The 25290-nt window shown below is 54.8% G+C and overlaps 1 protein-coding gene across 16 annotated transcripts in view; it reads right to left on the bottom strand.

Annotated features, from left to right (window-relative positions):
* Positions 1 to 15: 15 nt before the first annotated feature.
* DNM1 (dynamin 1) overlaps positions 16 to 25290 on the bottom strand; it is a 44847-nt gene continuing 19572 nt past the window's right edge. Inside the window, exons 10-23 of one of the 16 annotated variants that reach the window (XM_032634190.1) lie at positions 24863 to 25001; positions 17590 to 17676; positions 15025 to 15095; positions 14797 to 14848; positions 14580 to 14591; positions 12106 to 12219; positions 8228 to 8337; positions 7380 to 7491; positions 6908 to 6919; positions 6367 to 6537; positions 5055 to 5296; positions 4484 to 4699; positions 2222 to 2258; positions 16 to 1299 (exon numbers count right to left, since the gene is read on the bottom strand). In XM_032634190.1, coding sequence (XP_032490081.1) covers positions 2237 to 2258; positions 4484 to 4699; positions 5055 to 5296; positions 6367 to 6537; positions 6908 to 6919; positions 7380 to 7491; positions 8228 to 8337; positions 12106 to 12219; positions 14580 to 14591; positions 14797 to 14848; positions 15025 to 15095; positions 17590 to 17676; positions 24863 to 25001 — 1360 coding nt within the window. In that variant the 3' untranslated portion in view covers positions 16 to 1299; positions 2222 to 2236. Of the gene's footprint in view, positions 2259 to 3104; positions 3107 to 4483; positions 4700 to 5054; positions 5297 to 6366; positions 6538 to 6907; positions 6920 to 7379; positions 7492 to 8227; positions 8338 to 11659; positions 11819 to 12105; positions 12220 to 14579; positions 14592 to 14796; positions 14849 to 15024; positions 15096 to 17589; positions 17677 to 23137; positions 23277 to 24862; positions 25002 to 25290 lie in introns of those variants that run through there. The other 15 variants (XM_032634189.1, XR_004350253.1, XR_004350254.1 and 12 more) reach the window with 15 other exon arrangements.

Genomic DNA, 25290 nt, shown 5'->3' on the forward strand with positions numbered 1-25290 from the left:
CACGCTGTTCCCCATCATCCAGAAATGGGTTTTATTCTCAGCCAAGAGACAGCAAGACCGGTAGTGGTCAGAGAACCACACAGCTGCCAGTACAGCACCCCCGTGTTCGAGGGGGGGGTAGGGACGGGAGGGCGGCAGAGGGGGGCTGGCTGTCCACAGGCTGGGTACGACGGGGGCTCATCGGAGGTGGCACGCTTTGGAGGGGGATGTCAGGGTGACAGCGTTCCCTTGTAGTTGGGCCACAAGACTCCTCAAGGACAGCATGGTGATTGATTCCCGACACTAGAGGTGAGGCTTGGCCATATATGTGTGTGTGTTTATATATATATATATATATATATATATATATATATATATATGAGTATTTATAGATATTTATAGAACTGGGCAGGAGCAAGACCACAGAGGGGCACAAGTTTCACCAACGTCACGCCTGGATGTGTCAGCTCACCACTACAACAGACTAGGTCACAGATGAAGGGGAAGCTCTGGGGCTGGGTAGCCACTGTCAAGTCACAGAACAGCCGTCCAGGCAGGCTTGGAAAGGGAGGTCTCCGAGGAATAGGAGGGATCTGGTTAGAGGTCGAAGGGGGGCCTGGGGCTCTCAGGTCGGGATGGACTTGCCTGACCCGATCGGCTGGCAGTTGGAGAGAAAGCAAAGAGAGAACGGGAGAGAGAAAAGGGGGAGAGAGCTGGTAAGGCAAGGGCAGCCTAGCCTGGCAGTCAGGGGAGAGGAGGGGAGGGGCAGAAGACCCAGGTGTGGGCAAGGGTTCTGGAATAGAGAAGAGAGACGAGAAAGGGAAGGTAGAAGGGCAGGAGATGGGCAGGGGCCAGAGCCTCACGGGGGTCTGGGGTAAAGGCTGGGGCAGCGCCCACCCCTCCACACACGCTAGTCTCTCACACACCACCAGGCAGTGCACCCACAGCTCCAGACACGTGCTCGGCCCCCTCTGGCTTCCCTCTTCTCTGGCCCCCTGTCTTTCAACCCACTGGTGCAGGGCCATCCCTAGCCTCAGGGAGTATGGGGCCGTGAGCCCCACGCGACAGCCACCAGGCCTGATGGAGAAACACACGAGAAAGAACACTGTTTGAACCAGGAGGGCAAAGCTAACAGAATGGCTGGAGGGAGTGCTAGAGGCCCCTCTGGGTGGGCAGAAAGCCCACGAGTCCTCTAAAGGGACCCTGGGGAGGCAGGGAGGGCAGGCGGCCGGATGCCAGTGGCCACAGGCTTATAAGTCTAAGAGGGGAGCCTCAGCTGGTCGGGGGGCCGCAGGTCGCGTAGGTGAGGCTGGGCCCTTCCTGCTGGGGAAAAGCAGAAGAGCAAGAGTCAGCGCAGGCGCGGAGTGGCAGGCAGGCTCGCTGGGCGAGTTTGGGGCCCAGCTGGGGCGGAACTCAGAGAAGCTGGCTTGCCCAGGTCCGCAGACACCGTCATCCCCTTAGCTGAAAAGTGGAGGTCACCCCTAGGAGCAACAGGCCCAGGTGGATGAGCCTGCGGGCCGGCTACGGTGCTCCACCTGGGGCTGAGGACTCTGCCTTCAGTCCTGCACCAGCAGGAGTGACAGTACCGCGGAGGCAGGGGAAGGGGCGGTGTGACCTGCCTAGCCTGTGAGCTGTGCTCTGGGCTGATGGTGTGGGGGACACTCAGGCTTTCCCAAATCATCAAATAACCAGAGCCTTCACCCCCAGCTGCTGCTCGCTTGCTGGCTCGATAAAGGAGGTGGGACTTTGACTTCCTCTGCCCTATCGTGGATTCGGTTTCCAGAGCTCCCAGGCTGGGAGCTGGCTGCCCTGCCCCCGCAGCAGGGCTCAGATCGGGGAATGAGTGTGGCACCCCAGGGTGAGACGCCAAGGCCTCTGGATGCCTGAGTCCAGCCAAGCTCCCTGCCCCTAACACCACGAACCATGAGCTCTGCGCTCTTTCTGACGCCTCCAGAGAGCACCCAGCTTTGCCTGCTTGGGTGCGGAGCCTGTCCCAAGACCTCCCCAGGCTCAGCCATGGAGGTCTTGGGCGGTGGCACTGAGTCCCGAGGCTCGCTGAGAAGGGAGGTGAGAGAGCCAGCTGGCAGCGAGGACAGAAAGAGGAAAGAATAAGTCTGGAGCTGCAGAAGGGAGAGGGAGGGGGCCTGCCTCTGAGGTCCCAGGTTCGCCCTGCAGTGTGGAGCTGGTGCGGCAGGGGGCAGACACACCGGTTCATGCAGCAGGCGGAGAGGCCTGTACCTACCGTGGCTGACGCTCCTCAGGGGTCACTGATAGTGATTCTGAAAGACAGCACGAAATCAACGTGGCAGTTCACGCTCACGGACGGGTCAGGCCTGGGGGTGGGGGGACACGCACACGCACACGCCCGGGCGTGCACACACATGCGGTGAGGCCCCACGGCCCCGCATGCACACACTGACACACATGCCCACAAACAACACGCATACACCCCACCCCCCAATGCCCAGCAACCTTGCTGGCCGGCACGTGCAGCATGGATCTGGGGCATGCAGCCACTTGGCACACTGAAGCACACGCGGGGGCGGAGTCACAACACAGAAGCTCGCCCCCACACAGGAGGCATTTGCACCAGCTCCCTGCACACTCGTGCCTGACGTGCTCAGAGGGCCACCTGCATTGCTCCAGAAGGGACAGGTCTTGCTTTCTTAGGGTCCAGCTGTCATGTCTCCACCCAAGAGCCTTCCATGGCTCCCTGCTGCTCACAGCACTGAGTCCCAAGTCAACCTCTTCTGTGGACTTTGAAGGTTCTCCTACCTGCCCCACCTTACCCAGGGCAAACTTGTTTTTCTTTTTTTTGGCCGTGCTGCGCGCCATGCAGGATCTTAGCTCCCTGACTAGGGAATCGAACCCGTGCCCCCGGCAGTGGAAGTGCAGAATCTTAACCACTGGAACCTCCAGGGAAGTCCCCAGGGCAACCTCTTCTTATTCTTCCTCATTCTACCTGCACTCTGCTCTGGCCAGCAGCTCTCAACGCATTCCACACTCAACCTTTGCCCACCTGCTGCTCCTTACCCAAACGCCCTCCTGACTCCTCACCACCTAAGCCTTATCTCCATCAGCCCTGGGATCTCACTGAAGTCAAGCTGCCTTGAAGCTCCCCAGACTGCTCTCTCCTCTGAGGCTGTGACTTCCCATGCGTCAGCCAGACTAGAACGGAGCAGGTACCAGATCTTACAGTTCTCATGTCATACCTCAGCACAGGCCTGGGCATGTCAAATACCCTTAAGAATCTGAACTCACATTGGAAGTTAGCAAATAGTTCCTATAGCCACTTTTGCAGTTAATGTGGCATCCCTATAGCCACTGTCTCCCCTGATCCCCACACCAACCCTGGGAGAAAGGCAGAATGTTAAATATCATTTGGTAGAAGGGAAACTGAGGCCCTGGAAGGGAAAGTGACTCGCCTAAAGGCCCACTCCAGTCCAGTGCCCCTGACTGACACCACGCTGCCTGCGTTACCCCATCTGCCTTGGCCGTCAGGTCACCATAGAGCAAGCCCCATCTCTGCTTCACTGTAGGTTCATGGAGGTTAGACCCATGGCCCTACCCTCCAGCCATCTGGAAACATAAATGGATATTATTGGTCTGATGTGTTCTTCCTCAGAGAACATGGCCAGTGGAAACAGGGCAGACTGAGTTAAATATCAGAGTGAGCTTCCTTGAAAGAAGGTCATGGATCAAGAAGGCAAAGGCAAGGGATGAAGGAGAACCCTTTTCCCTGGAGATTTCTGGGAATGGGGCAGCCTCCACTCCTGCCCGCACACCCACCACATTGGTCCAGGCCAGCTAGGGCCGGAGGCAAGGGGAAGGAAGGAAGCCATCAGGCTGTCCCATGGCTCCCAGGCCCCTTTCCCAGCTGCTCCACGTCCTACTGCATGCCTGGGTGCCATTCTTACACTCTCACATCCGTGTGCACGCCCACACACACATCACACACCTTGCTGGTCACACAGTCACAACCCTCGGGGACAGGTCCAAAGAGTCAGGACTGGGAAGTGCGGGCACCAGGGTAGCCCTGAGTGTAAGTGAATAAAATCTACCCATCCAGAGAGGATTTGGGTTCAGATCCTCAGACCTGAGGTAGGCTCACTAGGAGCTGGGAGACAGAAGTAGAGGACGGAATGGAGAACGGAGGAGAGCGGCTAGAAGGGGAAAGGAGAAGGGAGGCAACGCGTGGGAGAGAGAGAGAGAGAGTGAAAAAGGAGGGAAGCGCCATGCAAGTGCTGGAAAGAAGAGGGCAGGTGGGATGAGCCCCACGGCCCCCTCCCCAGAAACGACCACCTGCGGAACTCAGCGCTCCCTGGGGGCAGGCTCCGCCAGCCCTCGGCCACACCCCCTGTGGCTCTGGCACCCACGGTCCGAGTGACCTGGACAGAGAGGGCCGGCTCTGGCGACCTGGGCCGATGCTCCGGAATCCGGCCCCACCTCCCTCCCGGCCACGCCCGCCCGGCGGTCTCTGCCGCCGCTTTCAGCCCCTACTCACCTGGGGACCCCGGGCGGGGCGCGGTTGGGGCGCGAGGGCACCTGGGGGGGAGGACCGAAGGGGTCAGGGGAAGCCCCCGGCCTGGAGGGCACGGGGGGCGCCCCCCCTAGGGCGGACCCAGCAGGCGGAGGCCCAGGAGCAGGGCCCCGCGACCCGGGCCGGGCTGGGGGCACCGCGGGGGCTCGGCGCTGCGGTGTGGGGCTGGACGTGGGTGACCTGCGGGCGACAGGGAGCGAAGGACAAGGAGGGGAGAGAGAGATGAGCGGCTCCGCCCCACCGTGAGGCCCCGCCCCCAGCTGGGTGCCGGTCACGCCCATGCGCGCAAGCTCCGCCCCTCCGCGCCTTAGGTTTTCGCCGGAGTTTAAGCCCGCCCCCAGAGGCTCCAATGTTCCAGCTCCACCCCTCCCGGCAGCCAGCTCTCCACGGCAAGCCCCGCCCCGCGATAAGCCCCGCCCCTCGCTCCAGGTGGGAGCTATCCCGGTGACGCCGGCGCGTCACTGCCCGGTCTCGGCCCTCCTCCAGCGGGCCCCGGGCTGGGGGGCTTTGGGGCCGTGGGAGCCGGCCCTGGTACCTGCGTCCAGCCGGTACGCTCTGCACCTGCAGCCAGGAGTCGTCCACGGGCGGGGGCATGGGCGTGCTGACAGTGGTCGTGTTGATGTCGCCGATGATGCTGAGCGCCTCTTTCAGTGCGTGGTACATGCGCAGCATCTCGTCGCGCCGCTGCGCCTGCTCGGCCGACTCCTCCATCAGTGTGTTCTGGTCCCCGCACGAGTACAGGTTGGCCAGCAGCTCCGAGAAGATGAATTCCTTGGTCTGCGGGCGGGCAAAGAGAGGAAAGGGCTGGGACCTGACGCCTGTACCAATTTGCCCTCCCCACCGGGCCCTACTAGCTCGGGGATGGGGCTCTGCCACTGCCTAAACTCAGAGATCTCCCTTGCTTCCCCGCCTCCCCGCTTGCCCTTTTTCTCAGATGGTCCAGAGAAGAAAAGTGAACTGTTCAAGGTCATAGATCTAGGAGAACACTCAGGACCTATTATGCACCAGGACACCTGGTTACTCAGCTTATTTCAGCCTCAGTTTCCTCATCTGTAAAATGGGGTAGTTGCACCCTTTCCAAAGACTTGTATGCTCCACTGGACCAAAATAAGGAAGACGACAGTTTAAAATTTTCTGAGCCCTTGAGTAGCAGGTGTGAATGTGTGCCTGGATCGGGTGAAATGTGAGTGTCTGTGTGTAGGGCATGGGTTAATGTTCTCCTTAAAAATTCCCAGATGTTACCTGGGCCAGGCTCTGGAACATTTGTGGAGAGATGCTGAGGTTTTTTATGCCGTAGGCCTGTGTCTCATTTATTCGTTATCTAAATTTATGTTGAGCACCTACTACATGCCAGGCACTGTGTTGTTATGCACTTTATATTCATTTAATCTTCAACTCTATCATTATCCATATTTTACATATAAGAAAACAGAGGCTCAGAGAGGGTAGTTCATTTGCTCAAAGTCACACAGGGAATTTGAGGCAAAGCCAGGATTCCAACACAGTTCTAATTCCCTTCAGGCCATGCTTTTTCACTAAGCCATGGGTGGAAGTGGTTCTGTGGGGTGTGTATCTCAAAACATGGTGTGGGAGTTCTCAAAAGATGCATATTCCTAGCTCCTCCTGGAAAGCATTTAAGCATGCTTGGAACAACTTGGTTATGTGAATCTACAAAATAATATATGAAGCTCACATTACGTTTCTATTGGATACCTCTGGCGTGGACCCATGCCTCCCTCCCCAGACTTGGTCCCACATGACTAGCCCGTGCCTACTCCAGGCCAACCTGGCCACCTGCCTCCCTGGTCCCACGAGAGCACCCGCCCCCCACGCGGTGGTGCACCCACATTGTTGATCATGAGGTGCATGATGGTCTTAGGCATGAGGTCCCGGACGGTCTTGTTGACGATGGCCATGTATGAGTCCACCAAGTTCCGGATGGTCTCCACCTGCCGCTCCAGCTGTGGGTCCATGGAGTGCATGAAGTTGTCTGAGCCATTCTCCTCCGTCTCACTGGCCTGCCATTGAGGACAAGGGCATCAGGATGGCTAGGCCCTCAAAGCCAGGTTCCAGGCAACCCCAGGGTCCCAGTCCCTTCAAGGACGCCTGGAACGCTAAGATACAGAGAGAAGCAACTGGCCTGTACACAAAGACACTAGCTCCCCCATAGCTCTGGGTCTCTGGGCTCTGTCCACCCCAGTGCCTCTCAGGACCCCAGACCCTCATTCAGCCTTATCTTGGCTCTGACTCTAGTACCTAGAATTTGCCTTACTTTTCCAGTCCATAAATTAGGAAAGGACATCTCCAAGGACACTTCCTGATTCTAAAGGCCTGGCCAGATCTGTCACCAGGCTAGAGGTGCCTGGCAGGAGAGAGGGACACACTCACTTTCTCTTTGTCCTGGGAGGCCCACACCAAAGCCATAGAGGTCACCACACCAGCATTGCCATCATCGCCGCCGCCACCAGCGAGCACAGCCGTAGCAGACACACACAGGAAAAGAGGAGGGACTGAGTAAACCCAGGGCACTGCACCCCAACTGTAAGGCAACTCTAGACATTGTCACAGTGAAACAGGGTAGAAAAGTGAAGGCAGTCAGAAGAAAGCATGATCATACGAAAGGGATGTCGGAAATGCCATCTGTGTCAGAGAAAGAGTCCTGTAAAACTGCACTGGAGAAGGATGGGAGGAAGGGTTAACTCTGATCCCACCCCAGAGCAGGTAGGGGGAGGATCCCTGCTATTTCTGAGCCCAATAAGAGCCGGAAAATATGGAATGGCTTGGCATCACTGTGGATGGCTTCCCCCGGAGCCCCTTATTTTAAGCAGCTTGCCCCTCCCCTACCTCCCCTGCCACTCACCCCAACACGCTCGGGGTACACGCCAGCTCTCAGGAAGGAGGCCTTCCAGCTATCCACCTCCTCCTGTGTCTCGCAGGCCAGTTCCAGCTGCCGATAATCCTTGTAGACGTTCCTGCAAGATGGGGCAGGTGGTGAGGGGAGATGGGGGGCAAAGCCCATTCACCGTGGTGGTTAAGGGCGTGCGTGGACTGGGGTCATCGTGCCTGTGGGCCAATCCTGGCTTTCTTACTTGCCAGCTGTGGCAAGTCCCTTCTTCTCTCCCAGCCTTAGTTTTCTCATCCGGAACATGGGTTAATAATAACAATTCCTGCCTTTTAGGGTCATTGAGAGGATTTAGTGAAATGAGAAGTAAAATACTCTATTAGAAAGGGACTGAGCTCTCATGAAAGGGGCACCCATGACAGTGCAGCCCCTGGCTTAGATCTCAACCCCCATTGGCCCCCTCCCAGGCTTTCCCCTCTTGGCAGCTGTATTGAACCCTCATCTCTAAGTAGGAGAAAGTCCACTAGAGTCAGCCCTGGGTTGGGAGGGGAGAGGCCTGGTACTGCCAGTATCTCATGCAGGGCAGGTACTAACCAAGTGATTGCAGAAGGACAGGAGGGGAGGAAGGAGGGAGGGAGGGAGAGAGAGAGACGGAGAGGGAGGGAGGAAAGGCAGGAAGGAGAAAGGAAGGGGTGGCGGGAGGGAGGCCAGGAACGAGATCTGGACATGAGTGTAGCACAGATTAGAAACTCAATCAAATATTTGTCAAGTGAATGACTTGCTGGGGAGCCCGGGCAGATCTCTCTGTCTTCTGGATCCGTGGGCCCATCTTTACTCCCCAGGGCCCCGTGGGAGCAGGCAGGCACCTCTGCTCCGTGTTGAAGAGGGCAAAGACGTGCTTGCTGGACATGAAGCCCTTCTCCACGTCCCGCAGCTTCAGGTTGTCCACGGACAGCATGTATTTCTTCTCTTTCTCCTGGGGGAGAGGGAGGAGTGATGGGTGAGGTTGGTGCTATCTGTGCTACGCCTCACTCCCTAAGGATGCTCCATGTTGCGGCGCGGGGGGACCTGGGGCTGTAGACCACCAGCCCCCTTGCACCGCGTGGGCGCTGTCTGATGAAAGCCTGGCCACGGAGCCCCGGGTCTGCTGGGCACCTCGCCTCCCCACGGCGTTCAAGCCCTTCCCACCGCCTCCGCATCCATGCCAGAGCTCAAGAGCCTGGGGTGGCGAGGCTGAGCTTGGCTCCCACATCCCGCCCCAAGCAAGCCCTGGACGCAAGCCAGGCCAGCCCCAGCCAGGGACCCCGCACTCGGCCTCTCTTGCAGCCAGCCTGGCCGATGGGGCCTGCTCTGGATAAGCCTCTGACTTCATTTCCTGACTGGAGAGACGGGGAAGGGGGGCGGCCACCAGGCCTGGCAGCTTCAAAGGGCTGGCTCAGCCCACTCCCCACAGCTGCCCATGTGTTAGCGATCAGGCACACAGCACAAGCCTGGAGATGGTGGGTGTGTGTGTGCAACGTGTGTGGTTGTATGTCTGTGCAAACATGTGCATGTCTGAGCACGTGTCCTCTCACCACTGTGCGTGTGCCCATGTGTCCCTGTGTGTGCACGAGGGTGCCTGAGGAGGCGCCAGCCCGGCTGTGTGTGCGTGTGCACAGTTCCGTAGGTGTGGCAGCTGTAAATGTCCATGTGTCTGCATGAATGTACCTGCGGGACATGCACCATGGGTGCACGCACTCACGTGCATAGAGTTTTCGTAATGGGCTGAATCTGTGTGGTTTATCTGTATCGTCTGGGAGGAGTTACGCTTATCTGTGGATGGCATGTGGGTGCCAGGCCTGTGTGCACATGTGTGTACGTCTGGTGGGGGCTGGCACATGACTGTAGGCTCCTCTGTCCTATAGACAGAGAGGAGGAGCTCAGGGATCTTCGGAGGAGGTACCCCAGGATGGGGCTCTGGGAGGAGGGGAGGGGTTTCTGCTGCCTGTACCCCACTAGTCAACCCAACACCACAGGGCCCACGCCCGGGGGCCCGGTGGGGGGGTGACTGTGTGGGTTTGGAGGACTCGGGGCTTGGGCATGAGCCTCGCCACGTATCTCGGGTCGGGGGCTGGGTTTCGGAGGACCCTGCTCCACGTCCTGGCGTCATCCTGCCCACCTCTCTCTGCCCCCCGCACCCCCCTGGCCCGTCCAGCCACATAAAGCCCTCTTTATGCCAGGCGGGTGGCCGGGAGCCCCAGAGGGCGGCTGGGGGAGGAGAGGAGGAAGTTGCACACGCGGCCAGGGAACATCTGGAAGCATTCGAGGGAGGCCCCGCCGCCACCCGCCCTGCGCTCTGCTCTGGGGTTGGACACTAGGTAGGAGCAGCCCCCTCCTTCCCGCAGGCCGGCCCGTCCCCAGGCCCCTCCTCCCCAGCCAGAGCTCCCGCTCACCCCTGCCACGTCAAAGGAGGCAGAAGGGGAGTCAGAGCAGAGAGGGGACCCCGGGCTGGCTGGGCTGGGCTGGGGACCTTGCATCTCCAGGACATGGGGCCGAAGCTCTCACCCGACGGACAGACACTGCAGCCTGGATGGATCAGAGGACACCTCCACTCCGTCTACCCAGTGTTTAGACTATCTGTTCAGGACTTCCAAATTGTACAGTAGTCTGCACATTGGTTAGGCTGGGCTGGGTTAGACCCTCGGCACCGCCGCTGGAGAGCTGGAGCGGCCCCCGCGCGCCATCCCAGAACCGGAGCCTGGAGCCGGGGCAGGGGGCTTGGGGGGCACAGGGTGGGCTGGGAGGAGGCAACAGGGATGGGGGCGCCACCATGCTGTGGGACGGGGTGGGGCTGCTGATGGGTGGCGGAGGAAGAGTGAGAAGATGGGGGGTCAGTGAGGGCTGGGGATGTGGGCGGCCGCCTGTCTGCCCAGAGAATCACCCAAGTCCCAAAGACCAGACGGTTGGTGGCTGGGTGGAGAAGGGGGACAGATCACCCTCCGCCCAGCCCGGACCACCTCCCTGTCCCCAGCTGTTCTAGGGCAAAAAGATCCACTCACAACCCAACACACACACGCAAGCTTACCTCGGCACGAACACACCTACAACTCGGAAACATACATTCCCACACTCGAATTTTAAATCACAGATCCGTGTCCCAAGCACACACAAGTGCATGCACACACAGATGCACACACCCGCTCACAATGGAACACCAGCCCTCTCCCATCCTTGCATCCCCAACACATACAATACATATCCTCAAACGTGCCACATGCACGCCCTCCCTCCTCAAGTCCACTCGCCACACATACACACAGATGCTTACACACCGGGCACGGGCACACACGCCTCAGGCACACATGGTCTGCCCCCACACACACATGCAAACCCTCCAACACCGAACACGCCCCGACGCTTATACCCCAGACACTCTCCTGTCAAACACCCACACCCCACGTCCACAAGCCTCACATACACCCTCACCTCCCAGCACTCACTGCCCAGCCCTCCCCCACCCACACGTACACTCAACGCCGGGGTCACACTCGACTCAACTCAAATGTACACACGAAGTTCCACAGAGACCAGCCCCCCGATACACACACACACACACATACAAGGACGGGGGCCCTGCTCAGATATACTCCCTCCTCCCCCCAGTGTAGCCCATCTCTAGCCCCCAGCCCCAGGTCACACTGTCCCCTGGCCCTGTGCAAGGAACCCCAACACAGGAGCCCAAGGAGTGGTGGGGCACGGGCACGTCTAGGAAGGCTGCCCAGGCGGTAGAGCAGGAAGCGGTCCCCACACCCGTGCCCCGCACAGCCTCACGCTCCACCCTTCGAGGGGCCCCATGCTCTGGGAGAGGCCAGGGTTGGGGTAATGAGGTCCAGATGGCTTGGCGCCCCCGCCGGTGACGACAGAGGGCCCCGCCCAAAGTGAGGAGGGGGGCCCTGCCTGGGGAGACTTGGAGGGGGCAGGGATCAAGGAGGGGGGCTTGGAGAGCGAAATCAGAGGCCACCGCCCCAGGCTCTGCTCCCCCATGGAGAGCACCTTCACCTTCAACAGACCCCTCAGGAAGAAGGGGGTCCCTCCCCCCACTCCTTGGCCAGCTGGAGTTCATTACCACAAGCCCCCTCCCCCCCAGCCCTCCCTGCTCTCTCTGGTCACCTCTGGAATCCAGATGTGGAAGCCAAAGGGACTCGTTCTTAAAGGAGACCAGCAGCAGGGAAGGGGGGGTGGCTGGGCTTCTCTGTGCCCAGTGGGCAGGGAGGGGTTTGGGGTGGTGCCTCTGTGGGGCCCCATCGCTCCTCGCCCCTCTAGCTGGAGGCACCCTGGGCATCCCCCTCGGACTGCTGGGGGCTGGGGGGCTGGGGTGCAGGGGTTAACAGCGTGTCTGGCAGCTGGACTCGTGTGTGTCATGGGCCTGTGGAGGCCACGGAGTAGGAGGCACGCCCTGGAGCAAGAAAACAGGAAGGCTGCTGGGCTGGTGGGGTCAGGGAGGGATGCCCAGCACCCCTGCCCACCCCAGGGCGCTGAGCCCCAAGCTCCCCAGTCCTGCCAAGCCCTCTTCTCCATCCAGCCTGGATAAGCCCCCAGGATTGCCTGCCTCTGGTCCTGACCTCCCACCTCCACCCAGAGGTCTTTGATGAGAGTTTTAAATCCCCCTTTTGGGTGGTTCAGTCCACTCCAAGCCTGTGGTAGGGTCTCAGCCTGCCTCTGGCCACCAGCCAAACCCCTTGATGACCAGTGGCCCTTTACTTACCTCGTCATCCTTGTACCAGGACAGATTCTCGGCGGTCAGCACAAACCAATACTCCTTGGAGCCCCCCTTCATGATACCGATGTTGTTGATGGTCAGCCAGCCCTTCCGGATGACCTGGAGGGTGGGGGGGGGGGGCAGGAAGTCAGTGGACAGAGGCCAGGATTCCCCATGGAGGATGGGGTGGGCAAAGAGAGACCCTCAAAAACTCACCCCTCCCCCAGCTCTTCAAGGCCTGGCTGGTCAGAGAGGGTGGGGGCCAGACCTGCCCTGGTTTGAACCACAGGTGAACAGAGAGGAAGGCAGAGGTCAGCTCAGGATAAAGAGCCTTTTGACAGAGCCATCTGAGTAGGGGACTGGTGGCCTTGGTAGGGGACAAGCTCCCCACTGCTAAAAAGTGTGCAAGCAGAGTTTAGGTGGCGGATTGGGCAAGATAACTCTGAGTATCTTTTCAGGTTAACAGTCAGTTTATTCAAAGACTTTTTCTGACCTCAGGGACTTTCCACGTGCTTCTGTTGACTCTGCCTAGAAAGCACTTCCTCCTGTTGGCCTGGCAAATCCTACTCATCCTCTGGGTATGAGCTCAGAAGTCACATTCTCAGGCAGACTCTCCCCGGCCCCCCATATAAGTCAGGACCCCTATTATAATCTCTCATCACTCCCTTAAGCTTTCTTCTATGACAATGACTGGAATTTTGAATTTGCATGCGTGTGTGTGATTATCTGTTGACGCCAGTCTGTCCTGCTAAATTGTGAACTCTCTCCCTCACTGGTGTATCCCAGCACTTGGCAGAGTGCTAGGCAAACAGTAAGTTATCAATAAATATTTGTGGCATGAATACATGAATGCTGTGATAGTAGGGTTCTAAGAGTCTTTGCCTCCAAGCCCCAGGACAGGGGTGCGGTGGTAGAGCACAGATGCGGCGGGGAGGAGCTGAGCACAAATTGTCCAGACTCCTCTTTCCCGGAGAAGCCCAGAGTAACAGGCAAAGGTCTCCTTTCACAGCAGGAAGCGGCTGTCTCTGGGACTGTCCTGAGCGACTGACGCAGATTAGGGCCTGTGGATTCTGCTCCAAGGGCAGGGACACTGACCAGACCCTGGTGGTGGGACAGACTGAGGGGACAAGGGAGCTACTTCTGCTCCCTCCCCCAGCCCTGGCCTCCCTGGCTTCTCCCCTGAGCATCCGGAGAAGACTGAGCAGCCTGGGGCTGGCAGGAAAGCCCTCTGGGGTCAAGCCTGCTTCTAAGGCCCTCAAAGCACCACCTCCCGCCCCCCGCCCCCACTCCCAGCCCTCCTTAAACCTCTCTGGCTTCCCTGAGAACCTTGCGGAGAACCCAAGTCACACAGCGGATCACAGCTAGTAGCTGCCTTAGTCATTAACAGGGATGTGGTAGCCAAGTGCCTCATGACCACCCTCCCACCCTGTCCCGGTCTGGAGAGGTTCCCCTCAGCATCTTGTCACTGTCTTTGGAATTGAGTCTGAATGCCACTCCCTGGCCCTCCATCTCCCCAATCTGACCAACAGACCTCTCCACCCTGCTCCCGCCCTGACTCCTGTCCTCCCTCGGCCACCCCCAGCTCAGCCCTCCTCCCTGCTCACCCAAACCCCCCTTCCAGAGCCCCAGCACCAGAGACCTCCTGTTCCCCCCACTCCACCCTGCCTGGGGCCTGACTACAAGCCCAGGCTTCCAAGGGGCAGGGCCAGAGTCTGACTCCTGTCCAGGGACCAGCACAGTACAGGCACCAGTGAGTGTTTGCTGAACCGAATTGCCCTGGGATATTGCATTCATTAGCTCCTTCATTCTATTTAGCACCTACTGTGTGCCAGGCACTGCACTGGGGGCTGAGGATTTACTGGTCAACAGGACAGACCCAGCCCTTCCCCTTATAGGGTTCAAGAGGGAAATGATATGATGCCAGTAATCACACAAACACCTAGATTATCACAAAGAAACTACAGCCTCTGGAAGAGCTCAAACTCTATGGCTGGTGGTACAACTGGGGCTGAGAAGTGATGTTTCAGCAGAGATCTGAAGGACGGAATAGGTAAGGAGGCACTGGTCTCTTGACATTTCATTCACTCTTTACTCAACTCTCTGGTAGAGATGCCAGCTTAAAAACATTCTCTCTCATCCATCCGTCCATCTATCCATCCCACCATCCATCCATCCATCCAACCGATATTTAAAGAGCCCCTACTCAGTGCCAGGCCCCTGCCAGGCATTTTCACCCACCCCAGCCCACATAGTCTACCTCTGGCTGAAGTAGATGCTTAGTTCATGCGCAGTGATGGACAGATTGGTGGGACTCTGTGTGTGGCTAGACCCTGCCTCTGGCCTGAGCGCATATGTGGACACCCATGGGCTGGTGTGTGCAAACCAAAGGGTGCCCTCTTGACCCCTGCACATCCCCACTACAAATGGGTCCCCTCCTCCCCCTCTCTACACAAACCAAGAGCCCCAGTCCTGGTACTCACCAGAATCTCATCCTGCAAAGAGGTAACCATAGCAACCACGAGAAGCACCGGGAGAGAGGAGAGAGGGTTACTGATGCAGAGTGGGAGGCTTGTGGCTGGCATCTGACAGGCTCTCTGGCCCCTGTGGGACCCTTCCCCTCGGGGGAGGGGGATCTCAGAGCTTGGCATCCATCCGGCACCCTCCATCCCTCCGGCTGGGGCACTGGAGTTCACTCACCTGGTTCCCTGAAGCCTTCTTCTTGTTCATCTGGTTGCTCCTCTGCTGAGCACTAATGAGGAGAGAAAGAAGAATCCCAGAAACTTCTCTCAAGAGGCCCGGCTTCATTGCTACAGCTCAGCAGGCACCAGACCCAGAGGCTTAACCCAACAGGCCTGGGTCCTACACACACACACGTACACACACAGTCACACGAGGTGTCACCTTCTCTGACCAGGGAGCACTCACTTGGCAAAGCCTATGAAGTCCTCATGGTTGGTATTCATGTAAGCCAGTTCAATATCGATGAGGAGCATGACCTTCAAGGACACACAGGTCAGCAGTAAAGTGGAAAAGATACCACAGAGTTTTAACATGCATGAAAAGCTGGGAGAAGCATACTTGCAGCATGTATAGAGTCCATAATAAATCAATGTATAAGCCACAATAAATAAATGTATCCATAATAGTATCCATAATAAACAAAGAATTCCTATAAATCAATAAGTGGAAGACAAGAAACACAAATCAAAATAGTCCAAGAACATGAATGGGTAACCCATAGAAGAAATGCATACAACCAATAAGGATATGTAAAAAATGCTCCTTCTCACCGATGAAGAAATGTAAGTTAAAGTGAGACCCCTTTTTAACCTATTAAATTAATAATAAATATTGATAATGACCAGTGTGGGCACAACTGTGGGAAGACAGATTCTCTCACATACCATTGGTGGAACTGTAAATTAGTATCACCTTCTTGGAGGGCAGTTTGGCAATAGTTGACTATTAAAATGCATATATTCACTTCTAGAACTATATCTCACAGATAAGCTCCTTGAGTGAGCAAAGATACATGTACCAGGGTGTTCAGTCTGGTGTGATTTGTTGCAGAGAAAAACTGGGAACAAGCCAATGGCTATCAGAAGATGAAATAGATTATGGTATCCTCTAAACTAAAAGGCACTCTACAGCTGTTCAGAAGAATGAGGATAACTTCCAGATTCTGGCATGGGAAAATCCCCTTTGCAAATAATTAAGAGTGATGGGATTTGTGACCAAATTGTGATGGGGGTGACATTCCTGACGCTCACTGCCGGGTTCAGACCCAGGCCCTGCTGCTTCCTGTGAGTCTGTCCTCACCGAGCTTCAAATTCCACAAATGAAGGGTTTCAGCCTCACAGGAGTGGTGAAGACACAGTGAGAGGAGGAAGGTCATGGGTCTGACCTGTACTAGGTGCTCAACAGATGTTAGCTACAATTATCTTCAGAGAAAAAAAGGCAAGACACACCGCAGGACTGTGATTCTTTAGGAGTAAGAGGAAATCTGGAATCTGTATGTGCCTAGGGAAAATGTCTGAAAGGAGACACACCACACTTTTAATAAGGGTTCTTTTATGGGAGTCTGGGGGCGGGGAAGCGTGAATGGAGGAACACTTACTCGTAATTTAATGACTTCTATACTGATTGAATATCTTATTGAGTATTTATCATTTTGTCATGAAAAAGAGACCAGTGAGGATTTAGAAACACAACATCGGCAACAAAAATGTGAGTGATTAGGGACAGCACCATTGTGGAGAAGGGGTGTATGAGGATGGAAGCTGGGAACTGGGAGCCAGAGGTGGGTATAGACAGAAGATGACAGGGAGATGGCCAAGGAAAAAGGACTCGCCTGTGAGCTTTGTGAGAGCCATGAGGGAGCCTGCTCACCTCTGCCCCTCCCAGCTCAGAGGAGCATTCAGGGAATATGCTTCTTATTGAATGAACGAATGAATGAATGAATGAAAGAATATTTGATAAATGACTACATAAAAGGAAGGGAGGGCGCCTATGAGGGGTGTATGGTGACCCAGAGAAACAGCAAAGAGAGAGAGGCCCAAAGTGAGATGACCAGAGTATAGATAGTTGAGAAGCAGATGGTAAGATTGTAAAATGGAGCAGCTTCTCTAGAAAACTGTATGGCAGGTCCTCAAAAAGTTAAACATAGAATTACCATATGATCCAGCAATTCCATTTCTGGAAATCTACCCTAAAGATTTAAAAGCAAGCTCTCAAAGAGATATTTTGCACCTGTGTTCATAGCAGCATTATTCACAATAGCCAAAAAGTGGAAAAAAATGGATAAACAAAATGTGGTCTATTCATACAATGGAATATTATTCAGCCTTAAAAAGGAAAGATATTCTGACTCGTGCTACAACGTGGATGAAGCTTGCGAACATTATGCTAAGTGAAGTTAGCCGGAAACAGAAGGACAAATGTATGCTTCCACTTATATGAGGTACCTAGAGTCATCAACTTCATAGAAACAGAAAGGAGAATGGTGGTTGCCAGGGGCTGGGAGGAAGGGGGAATGGGTGTCAGTTTTTTGGTTTGTTTTTGGCTGCACTGTGGGGCATGTGGGATCTTCGTTCCCCAACCAGGATTGAACCCGTACCCCCTGCATTGGGAGCATGGAGTCTTAACCACTGGACCACCAGGGAAGTCCCTAGGAGTCACTGTTTAAGGGGGACAGAGTTTCATTTTAGGAAGATGAAAAGTTCTGAAGATGGTTGGTGGTGATGGTTGCACAGCAATCTGAATGGACTTAATACCACTGAACTGCACAATTTAAAGCGGTTAAAATAGTAAAATTTATGTTATGTATATATTTTCTCACAACAAAAAAGAGAGCAAGAGAGAAGCAGAAAGTTAATACAAGGAGAGAAAGTATAAGAGAGACTGAAACAGAAGAGACAAAGTGGGAAGAAGGAGGTGAGCCCAAGGGCAGGAGTGAAAGGTGAGGGAAGAGGGGGCGGTGCGTGGGCTCACCTGCTCCTTGGTGCGACCCTCGCGCTCCCGGATGTGGGTGGTCACGATGCGCTCCATCTCCTCCCGCAGCCGGGGGTACTGCTGGAGCTGGGGGGGGTGGCAGGGGAGAGAGCCACGTACACTGGGGGCACGGGTAGGGGGCACCCAAACCCCACCAGAATCCAGGGCCGTGGGGTGGGAGGGACACACAGAATGCCCCACACCTGGGGGCCCAGGAAGTTGATGGCACCAAGCCACAGCCACCCCTTTCCCCTAATTGTGGGTTCCAAATGGCAAGTCAAGGGTCTTCCCAGTCCCGGGCCCTCTTCACTAACCTACCTGGGCAACTTCACGGGGGCCGGCAGTTCCCATGAGCACAAATGCCTTGGGAATCAGCCTGCTCCTCGGCCACCATCTTGGTGGCAGCCATCTTGGAAACAGACCTATTCGATTGAGGCCTCTGTTTGGGGCGCTGTTAGCGCCCCAAACTTTCAGTGATCCTCAGGGCTACCCCCTTGCCTCCTCAAAGGCTTGGAGGCACAGTCAGGTGGGGAATCAGGCCGGTAACAGCCCACAGATTACGATCCAGGGAGAATCTGCGGAGGGCAGGGCCCGAGGTGCCAGGTGGCCTCCTGAGTCAGGCTGGGGACAGGCAATGCTCCTTGTCAGAGCTGGGGGAGGGGAGCAGGGGAAGACCAGCAGCTACACAAAGGACATGCAGGAGGCACAGGCATGCGAGGGCATTGGGGGAGGGGTGGAGTGCCGGCAGCATGAGCAGCGCCCTGCGGGGGCCTCTTGGTCGAATCCACCCGGCTCTGCCTCCCTTTGCATGCCCTGTCCCGGCGCCGCTAACCCGACACATCTGCCTGGCTCAGAGCTGGCCGGCCGGCCTGTCTCTACCCCACTCCTCTGGGGGTAGAAGCTCAGCAGCACCCTTCTACCCACCCTCCCACCCCCCGCAGTTTTTATCAACTGAGGTCAAAGGGGAAGTTGCTCCAAACCCTTCCCCCCTGCCTGTGGACTCTGCCTTCAGCTCAACCAGGCTCTGGACAAAACCCGGGTTGACTCCTCCTTCAGGACTCTGTTGAATATCGTGTCTTCCAGAGAGCCTACTGTGACCACCTCCATGTGCCCCATCCCTCTCCACCCCACTTCCCTCCCCAAACTGGACTGTAATTGCCCTGAAGGTAGGGCCCAGGGCTGGGCACACTACCAGTGCCCAAAGAGGGCACGTTGAAAGAATGAGGGAATGAATGAAGGATGGAAGTCTTTGCCCTCCTTGCCAGGGTGAGCAGACATGGGCTCCTCTGCCCTCTGGCTTATGAACCGGCAGCTCCTTGGAGAAGGGGACTCGCTGAGCTGCTGATGGTGGGAGTCTACCCAAGGGGACCTCCTCCTCTGCCATGGAGGGGCCCAGGCTGGGCAAAGCTAGACCCACACCTTGTCCCTCTTCCCATCCTGGATCAGGCCCCGCAGGTGGATCCCCCTATGTGGGAAGAGAGCTGGAGGTTAGCGTGCCTGGGTCACAGGTAGTGATTCTGAGGGCAAGATGGAGGCCAAGGGGATGGGGTGGGGGAGGGGGGCATCAGGAGAGGCAGGAGGATGGGGGAGAGAGCAGCGCCCTGGATGCCAGCCCAGGAGAGGCAGACTTGAGAGATGCCACATCCTCCCCACTCCCCCCGACTGTTCCGTGGCTCTGCCAAGGGTGTGGCTCATGTGGCCAAGCTCAGGGGACCTGGAAGAGAGGCAGCCTGAGAGCCGGGGCTTAGAAACAGCACTGGCTGGAGGGACCCAGTGGACCCTTCTGCACCGAGAGGCTCAGGGATAGGCCATCACTCCTTCTCACAATTCCCGAGTTGGGGTAGATTTGGGACCGGGTCACGGCCACCAGCAAAGCCTCCTCTGAGATGGTCCCAAGTGCTCCCTCCCTGGGTGGCGTCGCGGGAGGGGCAAGGAGGGAGGAGGAGGGAGCAATTTGCCAAAGAGCATGACCAGTTCTCCCACTAACGGCCTGGATATTACATTTGTCAAGTTTTCCATGTGTCACAAATGACAGGGCAGCCTCAGCCCCTTTGAGAAGTTCTGTTCCCTTTGAGCATCTTTTTCCATTCTGGCTGCCTCTGAGCATTTCCAGAACTTTCAGCCAGTTTTTAAAACGGAACTTTTCTCTCTCAGGTCTTGGCTAAGTGGGGCAGTCAGCCTGGAGCCCACTGTTTAGGAATGCAGGCCCTGGAGCCACCATGGCTCTGGGTTCAAAGCCAGCCCCCTACCCTGCTGACCTTCCTTGGAAAAGTGCTTGGACCCCTCTGAGCCTCAGTTTCTCCATGTGTGAAATGAGGTAATAATGGCACCTTCCCTCTTAGGGCTGTTGAGAGGACTGAGAAGCACACCCTGTGCTGGACATTAAACTCCAGATTTCATCCAGAGATGAAACTCTAATCCCAGCAGGGCTAGGAGTAATCAGTAGGAGTGGCTTGCTAAATTTAGAAGATTTGGGGAGGGAAAAAAAAAGAGGAAGATGGGTGAATTTTGCTATGTAAGCAAAAAACTACTATGCATTAAATCAATTAAAAGGCAATTTTTTAAAGAAATAATTTATAAGCTTTCCTTTCTAAAGTTTTTGTTGATCAATTTTTCTCCTTACAAAAATTTACCGACTCACTGTAAGAAATCTGAATATGACAAAAGTTTGTGAAGTAGAAATGAAAAAATTCCTGTGTTCTTTGCCTTCTTAAAATAATGGTTAGTAACTATGCCTTTGGAATTTTATCACTTATGTAGATTATTATATTATATATATTTATCATTTATATATATTACTTTCCCCCCCAAATTCTATACATTTGTCTCCGAAACCTGCTTTTCCCCCCACAGTACATTGTGGAAGGACACGTGAATGGAAATAAATATTCCTTGCCCTTTTAACAACTATAGTCTTTCATTGTCTGTGTGATACCATAGTCAATCCCCTCTTGATGGACATCTGGGTTGTTTCCAAAATATTACCATTTACCCTAATTAGTGCTTTTTTGGAAGGCAATTCAGCAAAGTGTTCCACAGTTTTTAAATGTTTATATCTAGTAATCAGTCTTCTAGGAATCTATCCTAAGGAAATAATCCTAGAGAAAGAAAAATAAAATTCTTTATACACAAAGATGTTCATTGCCAGGGTATTTATAATATTGAAAAACTAGAGACTGTTTCAGTGTTCACCAATAGGAAAATGGTTAAGTAAACCGTGATAAATCTATTTAATAGAATATTATGCAATCATTAAAAATGTTCACATAGGGACTTCCCTGGTGGGCCAGTGGTTAAGAATCCACCTGCCAATGCAGGGGACACGGGTTCGAGCCCTGGTCCCGGAAGATCCCACATGCCGCGGAGCAACTAAGCCCATGCGCCACAACTACTGAGCCTGTGCTCTAGAGCCGGTGAGCCACAACTACTGAGCCTATGCACTGCAACTACTGAAGGGTGCGCGCCTAGAACTCGTGATCCGCAACAAGAGAAGCCACTGCAATGAGAAGCCCGCGCAACGCAACGGAGAGTAGCCTCTGCTCGCCGCAACCAGAGAAAGCCTGCACGCAGCAACGAAGACCCAACGCAGCCAAAAATTAAATAAATAAATAAATAAATTTATTTTAAAAAATGTTCACATAGACTATGTAATAACACGCACCAAAATGTATGTTATTAAGAGAAAAAGCAGGATACTAATATATTCACAGTGTAAATACCTAACAAAGTAAATAAACCTATGTATAGAAAGAAGAGTTTGGAGGAATAAATTGGTGAAAACTCTTTGGAGAGCAAATCTTGCAGAAGTTACCAAAACTGTGAGTGCTCACATCCATTCACTAGGCAATTCTATGCTAGAAATTTGCTCTAAAGAAATGACAGGATAAGTCCTACAAATATATTTATAAGGCTATTCACTGCAGCACTGTTTGTAAAAGAAAAAAAAAAGTGGAAACAACCTAAATGTCTGTCAATAGGATATTGAATACATAAATCATGTCATATTTCTACAGTGGAATACAATTCAGCTGTTCAAGGGCATGATCTTTACGTAGCTACTACACGGATTCCACTCCACATTGCTCAGTAAAAAAAAAAGAGTTCACTATCAGTGTGGTCAGTGTGATCCCTTTTAGGTTAAAACCGGTGTATATTTGTAATTAGTTAGGAAGGGTGTGCTGCTAGCAGTCTTTATCTCTAGGGCTGTGAGCTTATAGGGACTTTTGCTTTCTCTGTGCAGTCTGAATATTTTGATAACAATCATGTATGATCAGAACAAAATCAATACTGATAGTTTCATTTTTTAAAAAAAAGGAGTTCATTTGCAGGAAATGTACAAAAATCTCAGTGTGGCTCTCGGAAAGGGAGTGCTGTTGCCTCCTTTTCACTCTTGGGCATTTTCCAAATTTTCTCTAATTGAGAATGTGTTCCTTTCAAAATGAAAACCCAAAATTTAGATATATTTTGTGTTCTTTTGTAAAGAGATTTGAGGCAGCTTAAAATAAACTTGGTAATTTTTAGTTTAACAAGAGTTAAGATCGCGTTGCTTAGTATTCATGGTGCAGTGGGACCATGATTTAGGTATCGTGATATATACTATGCAAGGGAGAGTCCAGCCCAGATTCGATTCCACCTGGATCAGGCACTGAGTGGATGCTAATTTGCTTAATCTATCCCCATTTGGCAAAAGTGAGATAGGATTGTGTAAGAGGCGCACAGGACTAATTATATATGAGCCACAAAAACCGTGATACTTATTTAAAACATGAAGTTAAGGCAGATGTTCCCCCACCTCCCAGTGTAGGGAGCTTTTGCAAATACAAGTGAGGCTGGGCTCGTGCAGGCCCCTGGGAAGAACTGCTTTAGATGATCTGGCGAAAAGTCCCCAAAATGCCCCAAAGTAGACAAATAGGAAAAAGCCATCTAAAAGGTCACGGACGACTCAAAAGAGGCTGACCCTGTCAAACATGTATGGATTACAGTAAAGTGAGTAACCCAATATGCTTTTAGGCAAATTGGTTTTGAGGGGCTGGGATAGCTCCCCTGCCCCAGGAGGCCCTGATCCCAGATCTCTTCCCTCAGCCTCCCTAAATCTGAATCCCACTGTGCTGTTCTTTTCTGAGACTCAGTTTTGTCATCTGTAAAATGGGGATAAGACTACTCACCGCTTAGGGTTGTTAAAAGGATTAAGTCAGATGACAAGGGCAGGCACTTAGCCTAGTGCTTGGCACACAGTAGGTGCTCAATAAACAGCGGCCATCTCCTTATCATCATCACCATCAAAGCGGCCATTGAGGATGCTTGGGTTAGAGCAAAGTCTTCTGGGAGAGGTGGGGGCCTGAAGGAATCATGAGTACAGTAGACCCAGGATTAGAAGCCGGCATGAGACCTTGGGGCCAGGAATCAGCCGGTCCGGCCTGGGCGTCTGGGTCCACCTGGGTGGCTGAGAGGCTGCCAGGCTTGCTCAGCAGTTGGTTCTTGCCCACAGGAGGCCCTGGCCATGAGGAAGGGGTGGCCAGGCCCAGCCCCTCCCGGGCGGCCATCATACCTTTTCGCTACACTTTCTGATGGTGGCTGTGAGCTCACTGACTACCATATCCACACACTTGATACTGGGCTCTTTAAGCTTCTGCACCTGCTTTTTCACTGTGGCTTCAAAAGCGAGGTCAGGTGTGAAGAGGCCTGTCCTGCACCCGGGGAGGAGGAGGGGAACAGGGGAGGAGCAGCCGGGGTGGGCGGGCGAGGAGAAGGAGGGCAGTGAAAGCCAAGCAGAGCCAGGGGCCAGGGTGGAGGATGGCACGGACACGAGGGAAGAGAGAGAGACACCGACACAGAGAAAGAGAGACAGAAGAGAAGACAATGTGAGCGTGGGACCTGGCCCTCCTGCCCACCTGGATCGGCACCTCCCAGATGCTGCCAAGCAACCCCCAGGGCTCTGAGGGTGTGGGAGGGGTCTGAGAGACCAAGCCCCTGCTCCATCCAAGGGCACTTACTGAGTTCATATTCTCTCCCCAGGGCTTGCCTCCCTCCTGTCCCCCACTCTTCAGCTACACCGAGCCTGCCCTCTCTCTCTTTGTCCTTTTCCTACGCCAACCTGCTGAGGAGCTGACCCAGGCCAGGACCCCACTCACCCACGTTCTGTTCAATTCTAGGTTTCCCAGAACCTCCTCCAAAGCCCAGCACCCTTCCCTGTTCTCCACCAAGGTTGGTGCATTCAGCTGCCCAGGCTGTGCACTGCACAACTCCAGGGGGCTCCATTTCCATAGACTGCGGGGCAGATGATGCCTCCTGGAGTTGCTGTGTAGCTGCCTGATCGCCATTCTCCAGCTCCCTGCTCTACTCCTGCCCTTCCCTTTCTCCTCAAGGGGCATCCTTTGCCTCTCCTCCTAAGGAGTCTGGAGGAGCTCAGTTTGGAAAGACAGAGAGAGAGAAGAGGAAAGACAGAAAGAGTGGAGATGGTGATAGAGAGGGGCCAGGGCAGCAGTGGGGAGGGGAAAGGAAGGGAGTCTGGGGCACTGGACTTGGAGTCCAAAGCCTTGGCTCCACGTAACGGCTCTGCCACCTCCTAGCTCATATGACCTCGGGCAAGTCACTTGATCTCCCGAGCCTCAGTTTTCCTGCTGTGAAGTGGGTGCCATCCTCCCTGCCCTGCCGTGCCCTCCTTGAGTGGTTCTGTGAGGCTCAAATGACATAGCAGAGGGGGCTCTGTCCCTGGAAGGCTGGATGTGGATGGAAGGGACGGGGAAGGTCCTGAGTGGGGGTCCTGAGTGAGGATGGCGTGAGATGGGCAAGATGAAGGACAGTGGGGAGTCAGGGTACCTGCTTGACCTGGGTCCTCTGAATGTTCCAGGTGTTCCAGGCCCCTAGGGCAGTACCCAAGAAGGTCCTGTACTTCATCTGTCTCCAGGGACAAGACTTCCCCAAGACCCCTCCCTGGAGCCCCCAAAGATGACCCCACCTCTGAGAGCAGGGAGGGGGCTCAGGGTCCCCTCTTCTCCCTGAGCTGGGGCAGCTCTTGGTGGGCTCTCAGGGCAAATTACCACCATCATACCTGTCTTTCCAATGTCTAATCCCTTGGTTCCCCTGGTCTCGGGGCCGGGGCTGGGTGAGGCCCGCTCAGAGAGTCCCCCTCTCCTGGACTGTGGTGGCCTGCCTCCCCCACCCCGCTGAGGTCTGTACATGCTACCAGGAGGCACTGGGGGAGGTGGGGAAGGAGCGCCTGGCAGCAGAGCAGGGCGGGGCAGAGGCAGGGGCTGGCCGGGCAGCTGGTTACCTTCTTGGTGCACTGTCTAACGGTGCTGATTAGCTCCGAGATAACCATGTCCACACACTTGAGACACGGTTCTCGGATCTTCTTCACCTGCTTTTTCACAATGGTCTCAAAGGCCATGTCTGGGGTAAAGAGCCCCGTTCTGAACGCCCGGAGCGGAAGAAGGGCACGGTGTCACAGACCGGCTCCTGCCAGGAGCACCAGGCCAGGGCCCCGCCCCGCCCCCCTGAGCTCTGCCCTCGGGGTCCTCCCACTACCCATGTCTGGACTTCAGTGTCCCCATCTGTAAAATGGGCAGGAGGGATTCTGATGAAGGCCTTTCAGTCGAAGCTTTTTTTTTTTTTTTTCAGTCGAAGCTTTTTAGGGCAAGACAAGGTCTGCTTATAACTGTTGCATTTGTCCTGCTTTGTCTTCAGATTCTGCTCATACAA

Source organism: Phocoena sinus, chromosome 6 (genome assembly GCF_008692025.1).
Source record: "Phocoena sinus isolate mPhoSin1 chromosome 6, mPhoSin1.pri, whole genome shotgun sequence".
NCBI lineage: Eukaryota > Metazoa > Chordata > Mammalia > Artiodactyla > Phocoenidae > Phocoena > Phocoena sinus.